The sequence below is a fragment of the Hibiscus syriacus genome, unplaced genomic scaffold (genome assembly GCF_006381635.1).
Source record: "Hibiscus syriacus cultivar Baekdansim isolate YM2019G1 unplaced genomic scaffold, ASM638163v2 tig00112453_pilon, whole genome shotgun sequence".
Lineage (NCBI taxonomy): Eukaryota > Viridiplantae > Streptophyta > Magnoliopsida > Malvales > Malvaceae > Hibiscus > Hibiscus syriacus.
Window position 1 is genome coordinate 257,683 of NW_024063336.1, and position 24,486 is coordinate 282,168.

A 24,486-nucleotide genomic window follows, 5' to 3' on the forward strand; every position below is an offset into this window, starting at 1 on the left:
GGCTAAGTTTTACATTTCTGAGATCATTAGACTACATGATGTTCCATTGTCTATCATATCTGATCGAGATCCGAGGTTCACTTCCAGGTTCTGGAAAGCTTTGCACGAGGCTCTGGGTACTCGTTTGAATTTCAGTACAGATTTTCATCCTCAGACTGATGGACAGTCTGAACGAGTTATTCAAGTGTTGGAGGATATGTTACGGGGTTGTGTAATTAATTTCCATGGTAGTTGGGAAAAATTTCTTGCCATTAGCTGAGTTTGCTTACAATAATGTTACTAGGAAAGTATTCGCATGGCACCGTACGAGGCTCTGTATGGACGTAGATGTCGTACTCCAATATGTTGGACAGAGTTGAATGATAGAAAAACTTTGGGTCCAAACTTGGTTCGAGAGACTGAAGATACTGCCAGATTAATCCGTGATCGCTTAAAAGAGGCATTTGATAGGCAGAAATCATACGCAGATAAGCGACGTAAGGATATCGAGTTTGAGGTTGGAGATCAGGTTTTTCTCAAGGTATCTTCATGGAAGAATGTATTGAGATTTGGACATAAGGGTAAACTGAGTCCACGATTTAATGGGCCGTATCGTATTTTGAAGAAAGTTGGACCTGTTACTTATCAACTTGAGTTGCCTCCCCAGCTCAGTCGTATTCATGATGTTTTTCATGTGTCTATGTTGAGGCGATACCGTCCAGATCCGGATCTCATCATCCAGGTTGATGAGGTACAGCTGAGACCTGATTTGTCATATGACGAGGAGCCGGTTCAGGTTTTAGAGAGAGATGAGCGAGTTCTTTGGAATAGGCGTATTCCAATGGTCAAAGTTCAGTGGAGTAATCGTAGCACCTCAGAAGCTACTTGGGAGACTTTGGAGTCAATGGAGGCTCAATTTCCTCATCTATTTTTATAAGGTAAATTTTCGAGGACGAAATTTCTTGTAGAGGGGGAGAATTGTAACAACCCAAAAATTGGAAAAAATATATATTTAATTAAAATTTGAGGATTTAATTAAGTAATTTGGTGAAATTGGGGACTAAATTGAAAGTTTTTAAAACTTGTAGTTTGTTTTAGAGAAGAATAAAATTTAGGGACCAAACCTTGAATTTACCCCTGGAGTGTCGACATACACGCATTATAAGCGTGAAATTCATTCTGAAATCAGAATGAATTCACCAAATTTCCTCCCTCAAAGCCCCAACTTCCAACCACGATCCCTACGCCGTCCGACCTCCGATCGTTGTTTTGAAAACACAATCGTGTTCATCATCGAGTGAGGAACAAACCCCTTAAATTAACTGAAGTGAAACACTGCCAAACATCGTGAATTTCAAGTCACAGTCTCGACGTTTGTTTAGCATCATCTCCGAGGAAATCTTAAATTCATCACCGATCGTCGCTCGGTTTTCGACACCTCCCGCACCATCGTATTCCTTGTGCCGTTCCGAATTCACCGTTGTCATCCTTGGTCTCCGTAGATGGCGGTGCGTGAGGAGATAAAGCGGTCAAAGTTTCCGATTTGTTGAAATTGAGCTCTCCGCCGTTCAAAAATTTGAACCGAGCTTTGTAAGTTTCTCAAAATCATTCAAAATAATTTTTATGAATTTTTCTGTGAATTATATGCTGCCGGAAGAGGTCCCACGCGCCCTCACGCGCCGCAACTGCTCGTGGGGAATGTCAAAATGACCAGTTTGACCGGTTCCAACTCGACCCGTTTACCGACCCAACCCATTGACCCGACCCGACCCGTTGACCCGACCTGACTGTTGACCTGGTGATATTTTGGTAATTATTTTGAAAATGGTGTTATTTTATAATTTTTTTAAAAAATGATATTTTCATAATTTTAGGTGATATTTTTGTAATTATTTTAAAAATGATAGTATTCTGGTAATTATTTTGAAAATGGTTGATCATATCTTGACCACCTTTGACTGGCTTTGACCGGCCATTAAATGACCATTAATCATTTCTGAGTATACATATCATGACATTTTTCGATGTCCCAAATCCGTTTTTGGGATCCATTTCACCAAATTCAAATCCGAAAGTCTCCAAATCGTCAGTCAAGCTTGTTGACTTTGAATTTGACCAAGAATTTAAATATCGGAAGGTCATATGTTTTTCGACGTCCTGAATCTGATTCCGAAGTCCGTTTTGCCAAATTCTAACCCGAAATTCCCGAATCGAGCTTGTGAACCCAAAATGCTTAGTATTTTAATATTTGATTATTTATTTGAGATTTGGTTAAGGAATTGATTCAATAAAATATTTTATGAAGGTACTGGTGTTTCACCTGAGAGATGATCAGTTAGGTCCAGAGTTGTCCGTTCGTCAGATCAGCCCGAACCACGTACTACTAGACTTACCCGTAGGTTTCGGTATATTATTTAAATAAAGATTAAGATTATTTATATTAGGATTCCAATATGGATTTTTCCGATTCGTAGGATCTAGCGCTGCAGCAGAGCGTGATCGACAGACCCAGTAGTAGGCTTCTATCTGATTTCTCGACTGTTACAGGTGTGTTTCCTGACGGTTATCTTACTATTTTAAACTATCACATAAATAGTTTATCTGATTTTTAACCTGAATTTTGATATGATACTTGACCTGGATTTTGATATGATACTTGACTTGGATTTTGATATGATACTTGACCTGGATTTTGATATGATACTTGACTTGGATTTTGATATGATACTTGACCTGGATTTATATGATACTTGACCTGGATTTTTATATGATACTTGACATGGATTCTGATCTGCTACTTGACCTGAATTATGTTTTAATTTTCGATATATATATCCGTTACGAACGAAACATGTTTTAGTTGGGGAGATAATGTTGGAGGAAGTATACCTGGAGGCTCCTTGGCTGTGTGCTCAGGGCCTTACTTACCAGTTCCTCGGCTCTGTGCTCAGGGCCTTACTGGACTTGACGGTGTGTGTATGGTTCTAGGGAACCTACACATTTTGGACTTGACAGATGGGGGTAGTGTTCATATTTTTAAAACATGTTTGATAACCGATTTTACTGGAATATTTTATTCGTATGTTTTTATACACTGTATGGAGCACATTGGGCTTTTTAGCTCATTCTATAGTTTTACCCTTTTTCAGATAACAGCAGACAGTAAGCAGCAGATTTGGTATCAGGGGATCAACTACTTTTTTTGTACGAACGTATATCTCTATATGTTTTTCAGTTGTGTTTGGTGACATGTATTGCTATCGTTTTGGATATATCTGTATATTTTATTTTGTTATGTATATATCTAATGTATTATAAGTTGTTTTAAATATAAAAAAAATCTCTGAATGAGATATGTGACCATTTAGATTTGGGTCTAACTTACAGACCGGGTCTGGGGGTTACAATATAAAATATAACCATCAAATCATCAAATTATTAATATATGTAAAATTACAAAAATATATAAAATTACTTTAACTTTATACTAATTTAAATGAATCACACCTCATATATGATTGGAGTAATTAGTGAAAGTAAAACATTTTAGAGATTCTCTTTTATTTGATGAAATAATGAAATAAATTAAAAAAAGGTTAAAAAATGGGTAAAAATAAGATTATCAGGTCACCGGGTGTTCCTATGCCTTGGACAAAGCTAGAACAATCGCATGGCAACTAGAAGAGATCACTTCCAGTATTGAGCGCCACCAAAAATGAAAAGTTGACTTTTGTAATTTTAATGGAAAAAAATAATAAATTAGATAAAATAATAATATTTTAAAACTAAAATAACTTTTTTATTTAATAAATAATATTAATAATTAATGGTATTTTTATATTTAAACTTTTATATTTTGGCAAAAAAAACACCCAAGCTCTTGTAGTTTTAAAAAATAAGCGTGGTCCTCTAACTTAAAAATAAACTTAATGTAGTCATTTGACCAACATTTTCCGTTATTGACCGTTATAGTACTAACGTGGTGGTCCATGGAGCTGAAGTGGTAGTCCATTGGGCCTGATGACATGGCAAGTTACATTACAGATGGACTAAATTGTTTTTTTCTTTGTTCGAGGGCCTAATTAATTTTTAAACAAGTTCAAGGGCTTCTTTAATTTATTTTAAAAATAAAATATTTTAAATTATAAATATAAAATTATTCAAATATTCAAAAAATTAAATATAAAAAATATTAAATATAAAAATTAAATATTCATATTAGAAATACTAAATTTATTATAAAAATTTAAAAGAAATATATCCTAGGTTATAAAATGATAACTTATAAATTATAATTTTTTTAAAAAAAAGATATATTATATATAACATATACATGTAACATATATACATATTATCAACACTTATACAAAATTTAAATTAGTCGAGACTTATAATTTTTGGATTAGTCGAAACTTATTATGTTTTCTAATTTTTTTAAGTCTCGATTAATTTAAAAGATAATTATATAATAAGTTTCGAAATAAAATATAATTAGAATACATAGTAAATTTCGACTAATCCAAAATTTATAAATCTAAACTAATTTAAATTTATTAAATCTTGATTAATCTAGTGAAAATACTTTAATAAGTGTTGATGATATTGTCACGGGCAGCGGAGTTGGGCTCGGGACATTGGTGCAAGTGTCCGAAAAAGAGGTTGAATATGGAGTATCGAACTTGCCAAGAGCACCAGACATAGATCATCAGTTGGAGAATACTGTGGAGCCCGTTCACACTGACCGTGCAAATAAGGAAAGTGACACCTTATCATATTGTGATAAGGTTCTGTTGAGTTGAGGGTTTCCATAAGTGCTTGAAGTTGTTGCTATAAAGAAAACGAAAAAGAATTAGCAACATTGGCATTAAAGAATTATAGACATTATGTCTGATGTGCTTACAGTGAACAAAAAACCCTCATCAGTAAATCACATGTAAATAGCTACACTAACAGGGAAATCTTTTAGTAATCAAGCCACTCAACCAAGAACATCAATAAAGAAAATAAATCATTAAAATCTTCAAAACCATCCCACTTCCTAAAAGTGAGGTCCAAGAAAGAATAATATCAACACCACAAAGAAGAAAATATAGGAGTAGCAAAATTTCCTGTGATAAGTTTATTGTCTTAAAAAATATTATCAATGACATGCCTGAACCTTCACAAGGGCTACCTAAAACAAGTGTTCAACCTTGTTAGATGGACTCGAGTATAGTAGCCAATACAAATCTATGTCTATGTGTTAGACTCATCTTCTGGTAAAATATGGTACTCAAAGATTCGGCTAAAAAATAAGATAAAAAAGGGATCATTATTTTTAAAAGTCTCGGGTTTGAGTATGTTATATGTCAAGGTTGTTTTAACTTTTATTATTAAATAAGTTCTGAGTCTTTCAAATATATTTATCTTCTTATAATCGCGTTTCAATTAAAAGGAAAAGAAAAAAAGTATATCCACTTGTCGAGCAGGCCTTTTGGGAAATGGGTGGCGATTGTGTTGATCGGTCTAGTCATGGTTTCACCTCTCTATGTCAACCAAAATTTGGTCTAAGAACCATGCTAGAAGAGCAATCCATGGACTTCACCTCTTGATTATGTCTACTGCTTCCGGTATTGGTGTTGGTATTTGCTTTCTGGTTTTACTTGAACCGAAGCTGTACGAGTTCCGACCATCATTGGACTAGGCGGAGTATGTATTCTTCATATGAGAGAGAGAGAGAGAGAGAATGGTAGAAATAGTGTAACACTCCAAATTAGGGGTCAAATTAAGAGTTTCTGAAACTTATAGACAGTTTTAGAAAGTATAGAAAATTCAAGGACCTAGTCCTAAATTTACCCATTTTTTTGTTAATGTTGAAAAATAAACCCCCGATCGTAACCCCCAAATTCTCTCCCCCGTCGACTCTCTTTGTCACCCGATTCTACCGTTGTCCGACCACCGTTCGTCGCTCTGATGCTACCAATAGACTTACCGTCGAATGGTGATCAAAACCCAACCCCTAGCCCACGTGAAACGCTGTTCACCGTGGAGGAGCCAAGAAAAGCCCGTCGAAAACTCCTCATCGCCGTGTATATCTTCAACGATTCCGGCCGCCTCCGACGTTATCTCGCCTCACCACATGCATCATTGGATTCACCGTCGTCGTGTGCTTAAAACCCGACATATTTTGTTCATCATTGACGCGTCGTCGTCGGTTCGCCATTTGGGTAAGTTACCGATCAGTATTGGGTGAGTTTTGGTATGGTTTAAGTGTGATATTGGATTGGTTTTGATGTAACTGAAGCCTTGGTTGAATTTGGAGTAATCGACCGCCGACCAAATCTCACACGCCGTCGGGTGCGCGTGGGGCTTGTCTCCAGCTTTGGATCCTTCTATCAGTCTAGCCGATTTGGACAGGCCCGAACCAGTCAACTCGGTTTGAAAGAATCGATTGCCTGCCCGACCCAAACCTCTTTGACCTGACCCGTTGACTTGACCCAACCCATTGACTTTGGTCAGAGTTGACCGTTGATCGGTTAAACTGTTAACTTTGATTAGTCTGATCGTAATCGTCGACCATTGATTTTGAGCGAAAAAGTCAATTTTTTTTGAAAAAGCCCTATTTTATTTTTTCGATATCTTGAGTTCGATTCCGAATTCTATTTTTCCAAATTCACACCCGATAAGCCGTTGTTCAGAGATTTACCTTCAGATTCAATATGGTTTCTAAATTAAGTTCAGTTACTGACATAAATTCAATTGCTATGTATCTGAGGAATTATTAGACGTTGAATTCAAGTTCCAAGGTGATCAAATGGAGTTTAAATGGTCGGTCGGTATGGCACAGAAACTGAGGAATACATTACTACATGTTTCATGCTTTATGGAACATGTTGGTATTGATTTCTGCATGGGCGAGTATAATTGGTCACATGTATGTAGTGATCACTTCCTAAACTCGATTTGAATATTATAAAAAGTCGGTAACCGAATAAGACTTATATGGCTCACTTAAGAAAGTGGAAGATCAATAGAGGAAATACTAATAATAACTTTGGTGAATTAATAATAAATTATTTGATTTTAAGATCTATGAATTTTGATAAATTTTCTTAAAGGTTAAATGTCGGAAGTATTTGGAATGAAATTACCAAAAATAACACCATGTGATAAAATTACAAAAATGCCTTTGTACTAAAAAATGACCAAGACTTCCCCTAGTGTTGAAATTAACCTCTAGTGATCAAATAAACAAAGTACCCTGAATGCTAAAGGAACTAGAATAATTTCAAGCTTAAGTTACCCGAAGTGATACTACTGACAGAATTGAATTAAATGACGATAATACCATTAAAGAGTAAAAAGCAATATGGATGACTATGATAATAGAGACGACCTGAGAACTTATTTCATGATCCATTGGAATCTTGGAATCACCGATTAAAATTCTGGTTTATTTCGAATACCCCTAAAGTATCATATGATTTGAAGCACGTCTAAGCCTTGGAATAACTAATAACCTTAACTCTGAAATGAACAAATCAACCTCGAATAACAAAATAACTAAATTATATGACCTAAGTACCTTCAATGACCTAGGGTTAAGTGAGTGACTTGGATAAGTTTGGAAACACTAATGGTTATATATATATTGTACTGTCCATAAGGGTTTTGAACCACGAATCAAGCACATCAACATTTCCTTATATTGTTGAAATGTAGAAATGAAGTAAAGACCATTGGAATATATGTTCGTCTCCTTAAGACATTCAGTGATGATTCTGAAGATGATCAATTTGACAAGAGTTGTCTGCATTGAAAAGTGAATACCCTAGAAGTGTAACGAATTGACCGGTCAACATGTATTAGTTCTGGGAGTTGTTCAACTTGAGTTAACTCGATATTCTGATAGATCGATACAAATTATAAATGTCATGGATCTTCGTTTCTCCCTTATCAACTCAAATCACTATGAATTCTCCAAGAACCTAATACCCAAAATGCCTCTGATTTTCCTGAATAATGAAATCACTTCGGTCATATCTGAAAACACAAGTAACTCAGATGCAAAGTATTATAAATACCATTTTGATTACTTAGTGCCTCCGAAAAATGTCCGAATACTATATGATTTTGATAAATCACTTTTTGAATAACTGATGATCTTGTCAGCTAATGAACTATTTTGATAGTGATACTAATTTACGGTATTCTATTGGTATATTGAAGATCTTTATTTCCCTACCCGATAAGATCTAGTACCTTTGAATAATATATGGAACCTCTAGTGTGTTCCTGATCACATGGATGTTTCTTGATTTCTGATCTGATCTCTGATATCTCTGTTTACTGATGAAAATGTTTTATTTGGGGTACTCTGGGATCTGGTATGAAGACTCTGTCAGGTTCAGTCGCTGCTGGTAATTCCTTATATATGTTCAGCACCGACTGATAATTATTATCTCTGGCAGGTTCAGTCGTTGTCGGTAACTCATTGTATAAGTTCAACAGCGACTGGTAATTCCTTATGGACCTCAGGCAACCCTTGGGTAGGCACTGTAACCCTGAGATTTTACTTGGGTAGGCCCCGTGGCCCTGAGAACTTTCTTGGGTATATGCTCTCAGGTCCCAAGGTGCTCCCTTAGGTTATGCAGTTATGGGGAACTGCATATGGCATTCGGTTGGAGGGTTTTACCATGGTTTTTAAAGATATATTAAACTGCTACTGTTTTAAAAATGATATGTACATTTTCACTGGTTTTGTGGAAACACACTAGACGCACTATTCTGATCTCTTAAACCCAGTCATCCGAAATATTTCCCTCTGAACTGAAAGCTTACTATCTGTTACTACCTGAGATATCAGTGGAACCTCAGCTCAGCCTAAAAGTCTGTAGATGTCTATATCAATAAGGAAACATATTCTTATCTGTTATCTGCATGTTCTTCATCATTATTTGGTAATTGTATATTACTGAGCTTTCCAAAGCTCACTCTGTTACTCACCCTTTTCAGGTTAAGAGAATTGAACCAGTGCAACTATCGACGTCAGTAAGGGAGTTTCATCGGTGTTACTTGTGGAGTACGGTGCATGTGATTAGGGGGCATGTAGCTTGTATTTTGTTTTTATATCAGAGTCAGATATCTATTTTATTTCTGAATATTGTTAAATTTTATTTTTATATTTATAAATTATTTTATGATTTTAAGCATTTTAACAAAAAGTTTAATTTTTTTTTATATTTTTACTGTGGGTCACTCCGGTGGCCCTAATGTGACACCTCGAATAAGATCAGATTACCCGCATCGATCTGAAGGGGTTACATTTAGTGGTATCAGAGATGAGTGAGACATGTTCCAATGTGTGACATAATCCCATTTAATATAATTTAACCTTTACAAAACTTTTAGGGTAAATAACAACTTTGGTCCTCCCTATAATAAACTCAATTTAAGATACTCCCCTTTTTGTTCCCTAATAGGCTCAACCTAAGCTAATTAATACATACTTGGATAATGGCTTTTCACAAGCTTATTGGGTATGAATAATTCTATCTCGATTTAGCTCGAACTCCTAACCGTGGAATCGAGGCATTACAAAAATACCAAATAATTGGTAACATAGATTTTCTCTTGAGAGACCTATGTTAGTGCTTGTTATCTTATGAAAGATGAAAGTAATTTTTCTTTGATTGTTTTACCTATATTTGATGGAGACAATTATCCAGTTTGGGCAGTACACACGGAGACTTACTTAGTGGTTGTATATCTTTGGGAATAGTTGAAAAAAAACTGAGATTCCTGCATTATCAACTAACCCCATCATAGTATATATCAAAGCACAAAAAAATGAAAAAAACTTGTTTATTTGTTGCAACATCATCAACTATTTTCACCGAAATTATGTCTTTAAAGTCAGTAAATGAGATATGTGATTGTCTCAAGGATGAGTACGAAAGAGATGAAAAATTTTACGGGATGCGTATTGAATCTTCTACATGAATTCTAGCTGCAGAAGATGAAGGAGACCAAGACAGTCAAAGAGTATTATGATACGCTCATTGAGGTTCGTCTCTAGTAGATTCAAAGATTGTGCAGAAAATCATTGTAATAATACTTGAGAGTTTTGAGGCCATCATTACCACCTTAGAGAACACGAAAGATATGTCAAAGATTACTTTGGTGGAACTCTTAAGTGCTTTACAAGCACAAAAACAAAGGCGTGTGTAATGAGGCAAGAAAGAGGCCATTGAAGATTCTCTATCGATTAAGCATCAAGATGAAGAAAAGAGCATGAGGCCAAAGAAAAAAGTTTCACGTTGAGGGTGGAGACAAATATGCGTTTGAGAATAAAAAAAGCCTGGAATAGAAGACCACGAGTAAAAAATGGCTATCCTTCGTGTCAACATTGTCGAAAGAAATGTCTTTTTTCTTTCAAGTGTTGGAGAAGACCAGATGCAAAGTGTAGCAAGTGTAACCAAATGGGACATGAAACTATTACTTAAAGTATAAAAAACAACAACAAGATGAAGCACAAGTAGTAGATTAAGCAGATGATAATCAATTTTTTGTTGCAACTTGTTTTACTAGTCACAAAATGAGTGAAAGTTAGTTCATTGATAGGGGTTGCACTAATCATATGACACATGACAACGAGTTGTTTAAAGAATTGAAGAGTACCGAGTCCAAGAAGGTTAGAATTAAAAATGATTAATACATTGCTGTCAAAAGAAAAGGGATCATAGCCATTGCAAGTTGTTCAAGTATCAAGTTTATTACTGATGTTCTTTATTTACATGATATTGATCAAAATTTGCTTAACATTGGTCAATTAGTAGAGAAGGGATTCTAAGTGAAATTCATGAAGAAGACATGTGTGATAGAGGATGCTACAGGTCAGAAAATGTTCAAAGTAAAGATGACAGTAAGAACTTCTTTCACTCAATCCGATACAAGAAAAGAAATCGACTTTTCTAGCAAAAGAATGTCTCACAATGTTGTGCAAAGAAGGCTCAAACATTATCACTATTTGGGGATATTAAAGATGAAATCCAAAATCATGACAATGGATCTTCTAAAACTTGATGAACACATATTGACATGTAAGACTTGTTAGTTTGGAAAGCAAAGTAGAAAGTTATTTCCAAAGACGGCATAAAGAGTCATTTATAAGTTGCACTTGATTCACACATACATTTATGGACCTCAAAGAACTATTTCGTTAGTAGGTAATCAATATTATGCTACTTTTATTGACGATTTTACAAGAATGTATTGGATTTTCTTCTTAAAATTCAAGTAAAAAATTATTGGAGCATTTTGAAAATTCAAAAGGATTGTGAAAAATCAAAGTGGCAATGCATTCAAATATAGAGGTTTGATAATGGAAATAAATATACGTCATAAAATTTTAATGCATTTTATGAAGAATATGACATTGAGCATCCAATTGACAGCTCCCTATTCACTACAGCAAAATAGATTTAGTGAAAGATGAAACAAATACATCTTAGAAATGACTAGATGTATGTTTCATGAAAAGAATTTACCCAATTATTTCTGGGTAGAAGCATCTCATACCTCAATTTTCTTACATAATAGACTACCCACAAAAATAGTTAATGACCAAACACCTTATGAGGCTTGGTATGGTTATAAACCTTATGAGGAAGATCAAACACCTTATGATAACACGAGGAGTACTCCAGACTATTATTTCATTTTTGGATATGATGTTTTCTCATGGAGCTCAAAGAAGAAAGAAAATGTGGCTCAATTCACCACTGAAGCAAAATTTATCGTTGTAGTATTCGTTGTTAGTTAAGCTTTGTCGTTGATAAAATTATTAAGTGATCTTAATCTTAAACAAAAAGAATGCACAATAGTATTTGTTGATAATCAAGCTGCCATAATAATTTCCCATAATCCAGTGTTTCATGAAAAGACTAAACGTTTCATATTTAACTTTTGGTTTCGAGGGAAATGCAAAAACAAAATGATGTTATATTGGTTCATCACAAAACAGAGGGACAACTTGCAGATATCTTCACCAAACAACTTTCAATAAGTAAATTTGAAATTTTGAGAACAACATTTGGTGTTTGAAGTTACTAATGTAAGGAAGAGTGTTTATGTTTGCTTCTATTTTTAGTTATGTATTACTTGAGTGTTTCTTAAGTTTAGGATAAAGTTATTAATTATTGTTTAAATTTAGGAAAACATTGTTAGTGGATTGTTGATTTTATTTTATTTAAATTCTGAATGTTGTTTAAATTTAATTCCCTTCCTCTATTAAGTTTTATTTTCATTAAAATACCAACAAATTACCCAAATTATTAGACAGTGATATCATTTTAATTGTGTTGCTAAAGAATGATAATGTTGGCAGTTCTCTTCATCCAAATTCGTGGAGAAAAGAACATTTGTGATGACTATATTACAGAATAAAAACAAATCCTCTATCGAGCAAGGACGATAGACAACACGACCGACAATATTAGCCATCCAAGAAAGAAATATCCCACCAATCTCGTCGGCCCAATGTCCTCTGGTTCTACTCTCATTATGATTTGAAACTGCTAATTATAACCAGCTAAAAATAAACTCGTGTGAAATGAATATGGTTGATTAATTACCCCTGGTAGAGGGTCCTCCTTGGGAGTTTGGGTTATATCTACCTCAAAAGGCCAGGCATATCTATTTGGGTTTTCACTTTTTGCCAAGCTCTAGTCACACAACCTTCTTTCTTCCTCCGATGACAAAATCGAGTATGATTCCTGAGAAAGAAATGAAGTTCTCAACTTATATATAATCACATAATTGAGTTATTAATTATATGATATCAATGTTGTTAAGCTTCAAAGACTAACTTTAAAGAGATCCATTTTCTTGTTGAGTTCTTCTTCATCTAATCCCTGATTCAGGAGTTAATCAACCTTTTCTGAATGCCACTGTGACCTGAAACACAATGGCACCCCAAGTATTAAAAAAAGGAAGGAACTTACAAGACGGGAGTACATGTTATAACTGATTTGATTAAGGACCTATTCATAAGAACATCCTCTTTGAAGGCCAAGTCTACCATACTGATCTACATCTGTTATTGTTGCATGTTAAAACTAAAACCACATCAATCGAGTGCAGTATTTTCCTCATAAATAATTATGAATACATAACGATTAAATGACAATCCTATAAATAGAAACAACAGAAAATGGTTGATCATGAGATTTATCGATGCCACGAAGATCTCGTTCAACATTAAGAGTAGAGATGATTAGTGTTTAAATTATACATTATTTTATGATTAATTACTCCTTGATTAGATAATTTTAGTTGCTAACTTGGGCCTTTTTATTCATTTTCGATACAGGATAATTCAAAAAAGTATGTTAAGAATAGCGAAATCGTGCAATTTTTTTATATTTTTATGGATTCATGGCCGGATTAGTAGGCACGACTTAGGACATGACACGCCTGACATGGCATATAGTCAGCGACTGATGTGGAAGCTGATGTGGAGATTATGTGGTAGCTGACGTGGTTATGATTTGGTAGCTGATGTGGTAGGTGACGTAGCACCCAATCAACAGCTTCTAGAAGGCCCAGTCAGCAGCTTCTAGAAGATCCAATAAGTAGTGGCATCGAGAAGGAGAATTAGCTGAATTTTAATTCTAAATTAGGATTTATCTTATTTTTATTTTTAGGAATTATCTTCATGAATTAGCTTTTGTTTTGGATATTATTTTCTAGATTTTTTAGGACTATAAATACCCCATTGGGTAAGCCTCTAGCATCGATTTTCATTTAGATTTCATTCAACTCTTGTTTGTTTCTTTCCTTTTTACTTTTCAAGTTACTTTATTTTTTCTTTCAAAATGCTAAGTATGGTTTCTACCATGCTTAGTTAAGTTTTCTATAGCCAAGGGCTAGAGCAATGACTCGATTCTAAGTCGTGAGATTCAAAAAGTGCACGTTGGAATTGAATTTTGGTTTTGATTAATAGTTGAGATGAAGGATTGGCTTGTGGCACATTCAACTTTCTGTGAACACACTTAGCAACAATCCGCTAAGGGAAACTGAAATCGGGTTAGATTCTCAATTAAGACGATAGAATCCAAGTTGGGTTTTTCCAGAATTTAAAGGTGTTGAATTAATAAGTGATTGTCGCTATTAACTCAAATAATAAGTGATTGTCCCTATTAACTCACAAAGAATTGAGATCTGAAAATTGATTTTAGATTCTTGATTCATTTGAGAGAGAGAGATAGTTATAGGGGTTGGTCCCTATAGACTGTAAAAATCTTATTTGAGGATCGATTTAAATCGAGGCAAAAGCTTTAGCCCAAGGCTGATATTTAACAATTGAATTTTATTTTCTTCATTTACTATTTTATTTTATTTCAATCAATTTTATTACTTCGCTTTAATTCTCCAAAATCTCTCTCTAATTTTTTTACAAATCACGCCTAAAGCTAGATCAAAAGCGAGGAAATTGTCAAACTCCTAGTCCCTGTGGATCGACCCTTACTCTCACTATTATACTTATTCTTATTCATTTTATTGGGATTAAGGCTATTTATTTTGACATCATAACGTCGCGTGTCAAAATTGGCACCTCTGTCGGGGACTACGACAGTGTTATTGATTTAATTTTCTTGTTTTTAATTTATGACCAAGAAGAATCCGAACACATTAGAAGAATTTGATCTGGAAATCGAAGCGCGAGCGAGACGAATTCATGATCATACACTTCATGAGAAAATAAAGAAACGACAAAAACAAGCAAGTTCTGAAGATTCAATATATTCAACGCAGTGCACAAATCCAATCGAAGCTGATTTCACATCCTTTGCAAATCTAACATAAGACACATAACATCCAGAACCAATGGGCGATCAAACCATCCTTGAACTCGCAACTCCTGATGTTCAATAACCACTTTGTATTTCCTTTCCTCAAGGCGATACGCCGTTTCAACTCAAGACGGGTTTGATACATTTAATTCCAACCTTTCATGGCCTTCCTAGAAAAAGTTTGTACAAGTACTTAGCCAAATTTCATTTGGTCTATTCAAGCATGAAACCTCAGGGAGTATTCGGAGACCAAATTAAATTACGAACATTTCCATTTTCACTTTCTGGAATTGCAAAAGAATGACTATTTTACTTACCACCAAATTCGATAAATACTTGGGTTGACTTAAATCGTATTTTTTTTGACAGATTTTTTCCAGCTGCGAAGGCAAACGACTGAGGCGAAGCATCCTAGGAATTAAACAGAAGAATGAGGAGTCACTTTACAACTACTGGGAGCGATTCAAGAAGCTATGTGCGAGCTGTCCGTGCCACGGATTGATCAAACACACATTTCTACAATATTTCTATGAAGGTTTGCTTCCCATGGAGATAAAATTATCGACACTGCTAGTGGGGGAGCTCTCATCAACATGACACCAAACCAAGCAAGGGAATTAATTTCAACGGTGGGTAATTTTCTCAAACCTCCCCAAAGGCCCTATAATCCCTATAGCAATACATACAATCTGGGGTGGTAGGATCATCCTAATTTCAGCTATGCACAAAACCATAGGCTGAATCAAGCTTACCAATCGAGGACAATGCAACCATATCAACCGCCGAAGACTTCACTTGAGAGTCCCTTGTGGAGAGATTAGCGTAATCTCAAGAAAAATTTAATAATTGCACAGAGTCACACTTACAAAAAATTGACAAACAAATAAGTCAATTGGTACAAACTGTGGGCCGCTTAGAATCACACGTGAAGTTTCCCTTTCAAAACGAAGTGAACCCACGGGAGAATGTGAGGGTCATCACTCTTAAAAGCAGAACAATTGTCGAGCAACCAATCCAAGAGAAGATTGACACCAAATCCTAGAAAATGGATGAATAAGCAATTGACTTGGAGAACGATGAGGCAAGTGACGCTAACTCCCACAAGAAAAAAGAGGATGATGCCATAATTCAAAAGAAGAAGAATCAAATACCCGAATCTGCACCATCCCCATATGCCGCACCACCTCATTTCCCATCAAGATTCATAAAGAAAGACAAGCAAACTAAAGATAAGGAGATCCTAGATGTCTTCCTGAAAGTTGAGATCAATATCCCACTCTTAGAAGTAATCCAGAAGGTCCCAAGGTATGCCCATTTCCTTAAAGTGCTTTGTAATACTAAAAGAAGACTTACCGGTCATGAGAAAGTAAACCTTAGAGAGCACGTTTCTACGATTTTGACCTGACGGGTTCCACCGAAGTTGAAGGATCAAGGTATGTTCGTTATACCTTGTAAGATCGTAAAGTGAGCATTAAGAGGGCGATGTGTGATTTGAGAGCCTCAATAAACGTGATTCCTTTATCCGTTTACAATACTCTTTCAGCCAAACCATTGAAGGACACAAGAATTACCATTCAATTTGTGGATCACTCAGTTATCTACCTAAAATGACTCTTAAAGAACGTCTTAGTAAAGGTAAATGAGCTAATCTTTTCGACCGATTTCTATGTCGTCGACATGGAAAATGACCGCTCAAATACTTCATCTGAGATTCTCCTTGGGTGACCTTTGTTTAGCACTGCCAATACAAAAATCGACGTGAGGAGCGGTATTCTCACAATAAAATTCGACGGTGATATCATTAAATTTAATGTTTATAAAGTAATATGATATATTGAAAATATTCAAGGTATTAATTTTGTTGATATGATTTAGCCTGTGGTTGATGAATTTATTGAAACTAACTGCGTCGATAAGTTTTGCAGGGAATTGGACGATTTTTATGGTGAATTGAGGGAGTTTGAACAAACTTTTTCCATTAATTCTATTTGTTATGATGAAATTACTTCACCTTTGAAATCTAAACTTTTTCCTTCTATTTTGCATGCTCTTCAAATCAAATTAAATGAATTACTAGATCACTTGAAGTACGTATTTTTTGGGCGATAATGATACTTTACCAGTGATTGTGTCGAACAAATTAACCAAGGAAGAGGAATAAGATCTTGTAACGATTTTGTGTGCGCATAAAGAAACTATTGGTTGGGCCATAGCCGATATTAAGGGGTTAAGTCCCTCAACTTGTATGAACAAGATTAAGATCGAAGAATGAGCAAAACCATCACGATAAAGACAACGCCGACTAAATATGCCGATGGTGGAAGGGGTAAAGAAGGAAATTCAGAAGCTTCTTGACGCCGGAGTCATTTATTCAATCTCGGATAGTAGTTGGGTAAGTCTGGTTCATGTTGTACTTAAGAAGATCGATGTTATGGTAATCAAAAACCTAGAAGGTGAGTTAGTTCCAACTATAGTACAAAATGGGTGACGAGTTTACATAGATTACATGAAGTTGAACTCTCTAACTCACAAAGATCATTTTCCTTTACCTTTACCTGTTATTGATCAATTAATAGAAAGATTAGCAGTAAAACTCACTATTATTCTCTCGATGGATTTTCAGGTTTCTTCAAAATCCCGATGGCACTTGAAGATCAAGAAAAGATGATGTTCACATGCCCTTTCGGAACATTCGCTTATAGGCGAATGCCCTTCGGATTATGCAATACACCTGCCACATTTCAACGTTACATGCTCAATATTTTTTCTGATTTTGTCGAGAAAGGTGTAGTGGTATTCATGGATGACTTCACGGTATATGGTAATACTTTTTTCGAATGCATTTTTAATTTATCAAATGTTTTAAAGCGATACCTAGAATACAACCTTCTTTTAAACTACAAAATATGTCATTTCATGGTCGATAAAAGGTTGATTAAAGGACACGTTGTTTCTTCTAACAGTATTACGATCAATAAAGCCAAGACCGATGTTATTCTCTCACTCCCTTACCACACTACAATAAGGGAAGTGCATTTTTTTTCTTGGCCATGCAGGATTTTATCGACGGTTTGTCAAGAACTTTTCAATGATAACGCAATCGTTATGCAATCTTCTCCAAAAAAAACCAAGCTTTTGACTTTAATCCAGAGTGCCAAAAAAGATGGAACACATCAAAGGAAAAACTAATCACGACACCAAGTGTGCAACCACCAAACTGGGAATATCCATTCGAGCTGATGTGCGATGCCTCCGACACTAACGTTGGCGCGGTTCTCAGCCAAAAAATTGGCAAGGAGCCGCACCTTAGACTCGGCTCAAAGAAATTACTCTACAACCAAAAAAGAACTTTTTGCCATAGTGTTTGCTTTAGAAAATTTTCGATCATATTTACTTGGTACTAACATTATCGTTTTTAATCATGCAGCATTACGGTACTTGATGAGCATGAATGAAGCAAAGCAGAGGCTAATTCGTTGGATTATACTCCTTCAAGAATTCAACTTGGAAATAAAAGATAAGAAGGGGCGAGAAAACTTAGTAGCCGATCACTTGAGCCGAATTCCTATCATCTCATCCGACTCGCCAATTGAAGAAGAATTTCCATAAGCCAATGTTGAAAATGAAATTAATTGTATAAAGGTTTAATGGAGAAGTAAAGACACCTCTTGAGGCATATATCATGGACAATTCCTGAAATTGAACGTCATAACAAATCCCTATACCAATTCCCCAACATCTGCATGAACTATTGATGATATTAGATTCCCACTTAAAATATTACGTACCTAGTATATTCCAATGCTGAAAACAATTCCTTGTCAGTGAAATCTAATTGAAGAGGATCTTAGTAAGTATTTCATCCAATAATGGCACAGATGTAAGGACCAGATAAATGTTATATGACAAGGGAGAAGATGATTTACCATATATGATCTAGAAAATGATTCAAACAAAAATTATGGACAGGGTAACATGTCCATGCATGCGAAGTCTTAAGGAAACATTAACATGTGTCCACAATGGTAGGAGTCTCCCCAGCAGTAAGGGTCTTGGATTCCATAAATGTAATCTTCCCAGGAATGTCAATATTAAAAAGGTGGATCTGTAGTTCCAAAGAATTCATAAATATTATGCACACCAGCTCCGGAGGGCATCTTCAAAATGATATCAGTGAACTATTGGATTGCCTAAAGGAAGCAACCAACTCGACAACATAAATCACAAATTTTTATGCTTGATAAGACTAGCATACTGATAAGTTAGTGGCAAAAGGTAAATATAAAGCTTAAGACCAATGATCATTTTCTTGCAGCAGACATCAAGGTTTAAACTTGACACAATCAGAACAATGACCGAGTATTAAAATTTAAGTGGCTTAGTCGTCTAGTAATACATGTAGATGTATGCATTTATATTCAGATGATGAATTGACAGATGTTGCACCATAGCAAAATCATTTTGTGTAATGGACAATAAATAACATGTGGCTCCAGAATAGAGTTCATTTTCTATACACTACCATGTGGGATTGGAAGTGCCTCTACCTTGCGGTGCTTGGCTTTCAGCTTTTTATACAACTTATCCTCACAGCGCTCAGGTATAGAGCCTCCAACTATCGTGATCCTTAGTTGAGCAGAAACTTCAGCCAACATAGTTGTTGAAGGAGATAAATTATGCCCTGCATCTATTTCTTCATCATAAACTGGGAAACTCTCATTCGAATATGGGCTGTTCCATATTTCCTGATACAGAATGACAGACAGAAAGAGAGGGCCTTGAGATGTTGAATCACAAAAACTATTACACGTAATTGGTGAACACTAAACCCACCATTTCATGGACCACCAACATGGTTAAATATTCCACCATATATTTGGCTCACATGAAAATCTTAACTTCCATTTTCACCAAAAAAAATATTAAAAAGAAAAAAAAAGCTTCAACTAAGACGCATGATCACCATTCAAGGCTAGCTTTGTCCGAGTAACAAGATTGAAGTATAAATCATCCACGCAGTCATACGCAACAATTAATTGGTTTACAATTTTAATTTATCTGGTACGACACAATGTCCTAAAACCCAGTAAGCTTCTCAATTTTCAAGCCTGGAATCTGATACAACCAAGATAAGTTATGCACAAACTGTTACCTAACGAAAACCCTCATTCGAGTATTAGAAAAGAGAAACCTTGAGACAGAGACAAGAAGAAACAAAAAACTCACAGGCAATACAACAAGCTGAGCACCCTTTTGAGCAGGCCTTACGAGCATGCTTTATGTTCCTCTCTTTATCAGGTGTCACCGACAACTGGCAAAGCCCAATCTTGATCTATAGCAACAACCCAAAACAGATCACGCACCACTATATCACACACAGTTAAAAACAACTGATATATACTAATACGGCAAAGCCTTGTTCAGGCTTGAAAGCTGATGACATTATGGAAGTTAAGCTGGGAATTGGAGCTTTTGGTAAAGGTTTCTGGGGATAGTAGGAACCAAGAATGTTCTTTTGAGAAATGTGTTTTGACCAGAAGAGAGCGTGAGATTGTGGGAATGAGATCCTTAAACCATGAGATCGTTGACTCAATTTTTCCTTTTATTATTTCACTTTTTGTTTAGTTTGTCGCTTCTGGGCCATTTGCTTTTTTGGTGGTACAAGGAGCTTTTAATTGAAACCGACGGTGCAAGTTGTAAATTTAATTTAAAAATTCTGAACTTCAAATACCAACTAAGAAAATAATTATTTTATAATATATACATATTTATTTATTGAAAATTTATGTAATTTTGTGAAATGGCCTTCTCTTTAAATTTTTTTCTTCTATTTTTAATATAAAAAAGGGATTATTATCCCATTTTTTTGTTCACGAATTGGCTCACATATTTATGCCTTTCCTTCTTTCTCCCTCCATAGTCCTAGAGAGAAACAAAGAGAAAGGGTCAGTTAATTACTCTTTAAAACTAAAACAAATTCTGCCTTTGTTAATCTTTCTTTTCCCTCCTTTTCCTCTCACCCTCACAGTACGTTTCCTTCCCTTTTTCTCTGCTTCTCGATCCCCACTCTCCCAAACAAAAAAGCCTTCTCTTTGAAAGAGAAGCGAAAAGGAAGAAAACAATCAGTCCGGACTATGGATGGCGGTGTTCCGTACAACCCACGTTCCGTTGAAGAAGTCTTCCGGGATTTCAAGGGTCGTCGAGCTGGCATGATTAAAGCCCTTACTACTGGTGATACTTCCCAACTCTCCTTGTATATTCACTGCTCTTTTCCTCTTACATGACTTCCATTTTCTTAACCATCTTTTGTTTTTTGGGTTATCCTTTGTCGTTTCAGATGTGGAGGAATTTTACCAGCAGTGTGATCCAGGTACTGCGTTTTGGGTTTTATGGAGAATTAATTTATGGGCTTTGTTTTGTTGGGTTGATGTAATGATTTATCTTGAAATTGAAATTACAGTTTTTATTTTACATGTCGTTTTCTTTTCATTTATAAATGAAGCAGAAAATTCAAGTCCGGTGATTGAAGTTGTCTAAAGTTTAGTATAAATGAAGTTATTAGTGTACCCCACATGATATTTAAGATTGTAGCTTTATTGTTGTTTAGACTTATGGCCTGAAGAAGCGCTTTAATTATGTGGTTACCATTTTCTGCTTAAATATCATTTTCTCTTTGAAAATAAAAATGATTTGTTGAGCCGACTGAGTAAGTATGATATCTGTATGTTTAGGTATTGTGGATTTAATCATTTCAACATTACTGTTGTTGTTCCTTGTTGTGTTAGAAATGTAGGTCTTCTTTCTTTCTTTTAACAACTATACTTTTGTAGAAGTTGGCATGAACAATCCTTTGTATTGTTTTGTTGGCCAGAAAATTTAAGATTGTTATCACTGCTTGATTCTTATTGGCAATTTTAGATGGCTTTGATTTGGATGAAAAAACATGTGCGTCTGAAGTTGGATGCAGATGGAATAAACTCAGTGTGGTTACCTTGTCTTTTATTCGTTCCACCTTGTGAAGTTGTAGATGCAAAGAACGGAATGAGATAGTTCAAATGTTAAAATTTTGATTGCAGAAAAGGAGAATCTTTGCCTTTATGGATTTCCTAGTGAGCAGTGGGAAGTGAATTTACCTGCAGAAGAGGTGCCTCCGGAGCTTCCAGAACCCGCACTGGGTATTAACTTTGCGAGAGATGGAATGCAAGAAAAGGACTGGTTGTCTTTGGTTGCTGTGCACAGTGATGCGTGGTTACTCTCTGTGGCTTCCTATTTTGGTGCTAGATTTGGATTTGATAAAGCTGATAGGTATTTTTCACAATACCCAAGTGTAGTCTAGTGGTTTGGTTTTTATCTACATATTCTAGTGGAAATAAGCTAATTTATTAAGTTAGCATGAACACAAGTCTAGCCTAGTTCAGTAAAATAATTGATTAATTTCTCTTTTACTTTCAATGTTTTGTTTATAAATATATATATATATTTGCATTGGCTAGTTTAATTTATTTGCAAAGCGGCTCTAGGTGTTAACCAAATTACAAATTAATTTTTCACAATACCCAAGTGTAGTCTAGTGGTTTGGTTTTCTACATATTCTAGTTGGAAATAAGCTAATTTATTAAGTTAGCATGCACACAAGTCTAGCCTAGTTCAGTAAAATAATTGATTAATTTCTCTTTTACTTTCAATGTTTTGTTTATAAATATATATATATATTTGCATTGGCTAGTTTAATTTATTTGCAAAGCGGCTCTAGGTGTTAACCAAATTACAAATTAACCTTAACATGAACCACTTACAAATTATGAGTTTACATTAGAATTTAGAAACAAGGCATAGCATAGTGAGCTTGACTAAATTGGGAATTGGGATGCTGTGTACTAGATTTGCATGTGGCTATAACAAGTTTGCCATATTTTGCACTACAATTTTTACTCGTTTATACCATGCTGATTGATGTGATGCAGGAAACGCCTTTTCAATATGATAAATGATCTTCCAACAATATTCGAAGTTGTGACAGGAGCGGCTAAGAAACAGATGAAGGAGAGGTCTTCGGGTCTAAATCATAGCAGCTACAAATCTAAGTCAAACTCTAAGGTACTGAAAACCTTTTTCTTTACTGTTTCATCAAACGTTTAATAGGTGTGATTTTAGGGTTATGATGGGTTGGCGGTGTTGAAACTAAAACATAATATTATTTATTCTCACTATTTGAAAATGGCTTCTGACATTGCAAAAGCTCTAGCAGTTTAAGTGTAGTTCTTCGAAACTGTTGCCACTGTCGTTTGTTACATCAATATTTATGTAAACTTCATTCTACTCGTGGTGGTGGCTGACTCGAAAGAGGGAAGTAACTTCAAATTTTCAAGGAGACCTTATAAAATAGAATTTTCTTTTCCCTTTTGTGTTTGACAAAATGCAGCAAGGTTCTGAAGCTCAACCCAAATATTCAAAGCCAGTGCCACCAAAGGAAGAGGATGATGATGATGAAGAAGATGAGGAGCATGGAGATGCATTATGTGGGGCTTGTGGAGAAAATAATGGAGCTGATGAATTCTGGATTTGCTGTGACATATGTGAGAAATGGTTCCATGGAAAGTGTGTCAAGATTACACCAGCTAAGGCAGAGTACATTAAGCAGTACAAATGCCCATCGTGTAACAACAAGAGAGCACGGCCTTGATGACGGCCAGTTACTGTCTCGTGTGTGAATTCTATCATTGTGGACTTTGCTAGCTGCCTAGAAGCCTCAAGTATTTTCTTAGTCAATTATGTTCCTTTGTCTTGGCATATCTTTCATAGACTTTATGTGTGGGTCGCAATTCTCTGTTTAAGTTTATTATAAAATAGGATGTTATTAAGGCCGGGAATCATTTTTCTTAGATATTGGAAGGGAGACCGGACTTGATTCTTCTTGTGTTTAGGTGCGTGCGAATTCATTTCCTTTTTTAAATCTATTTTCACTCTATTTTCCTTGTTTGGGGGCAGCAACAGCAAAGTATAAGACATGGTTCATTCCATCACAATGACCTGCTTGATGATGGCTCTTGGGCCGAGTGGTGTTTAACTCGACCCGTATTTCCTTGATTGAGACGCCTTATCCACCATGAAAGGCACATGACTTGTATCATGCCATGTGTGAGCCAACTTTTTGTCAGTTTGGGTTTTGTAACTCCATTAAAAGCAAAAGAAATGGTTCTACTAGATTGTAACTGCAACTGCCAAATGAAATAAGCATGAAAAGTGATTGCAACGGTGGTCTTTTCATTAGTAATAGCAGAGATAAACCTACGAGGTGCGGTGTGGTCGGACCTTAAAATTTTAAAATTACTATATATTTCAAATTTTTTCTGTGTATTTTTTATTAAAATTATGCTTTCATCTTCTAGAATTTTATTAGTTTAACTTTATCCCTTAAAATTTTATAAGTTTAATTTCGTTCCCTTGACATAAAATCTTATGTCCGTTTCTAGCAAGACGTTTTCTCTGCTGTAAGTAGGGTTCATTTTAGAGACACAAAACCTCAAATTGGTTCACGGATTTTGCGTCTATCTACCATGGATGAAGTTTCTTTTTTCTTAACGGAGGAAGACATAAATTATAAAATACGTTATTTTTTAATAAAAAAAGTAAGCGGAGCAGATGGAGCAGTGTTATCGATTTCTGTAGCGTT

General features: G+C 35.3%; 1 protein-coding gene and 2 pseudogenes across 1 annotated transcript; 1 reads left to right on the forward strand and 2 right to left on the reverse strand.

Moving 5' to 3' along the window:
- Positions 1-12,344: 12,344 nt before the first annotated feature.
- LOC120179793 lies at positions 12,345-13,232 on the reverse strand (annotated as a pseudogene).
- A 5,154-nt stretch (positions 13,233-18,386) lies between these two features.
- Positions 18,387-20,256, reverse strand: LOC120179794 (annotated as a pseudogene).
- Positions 20,257-20,705: 449 nt separating this feature from the next.
- LOC120179789 (PHD finger protein ALFIN-LIKE 4-like) lies at positions 20,706-23,683 on the forward strand. The gene is made up of 5 exons (XM_039185279.1): positions 20,706-21,044; positions 21,151-21,183; positions 21,890-22,118; positions 22,778-22,910; positions 23,236-23,683. Exons 1-5 carry the CDS (start codon positions 20,948-20,950, stop codon positions 23,494-23,496), a joined length of 753 nt encoding a protein of 250 aa, XP_039041210.1. The 5' UTR covers positions 20,706-20,947; the 3' UTR covers positions 23,497-23,683.
- Positions 23,684-24,486: the final 803 nt, after the last annotated feature.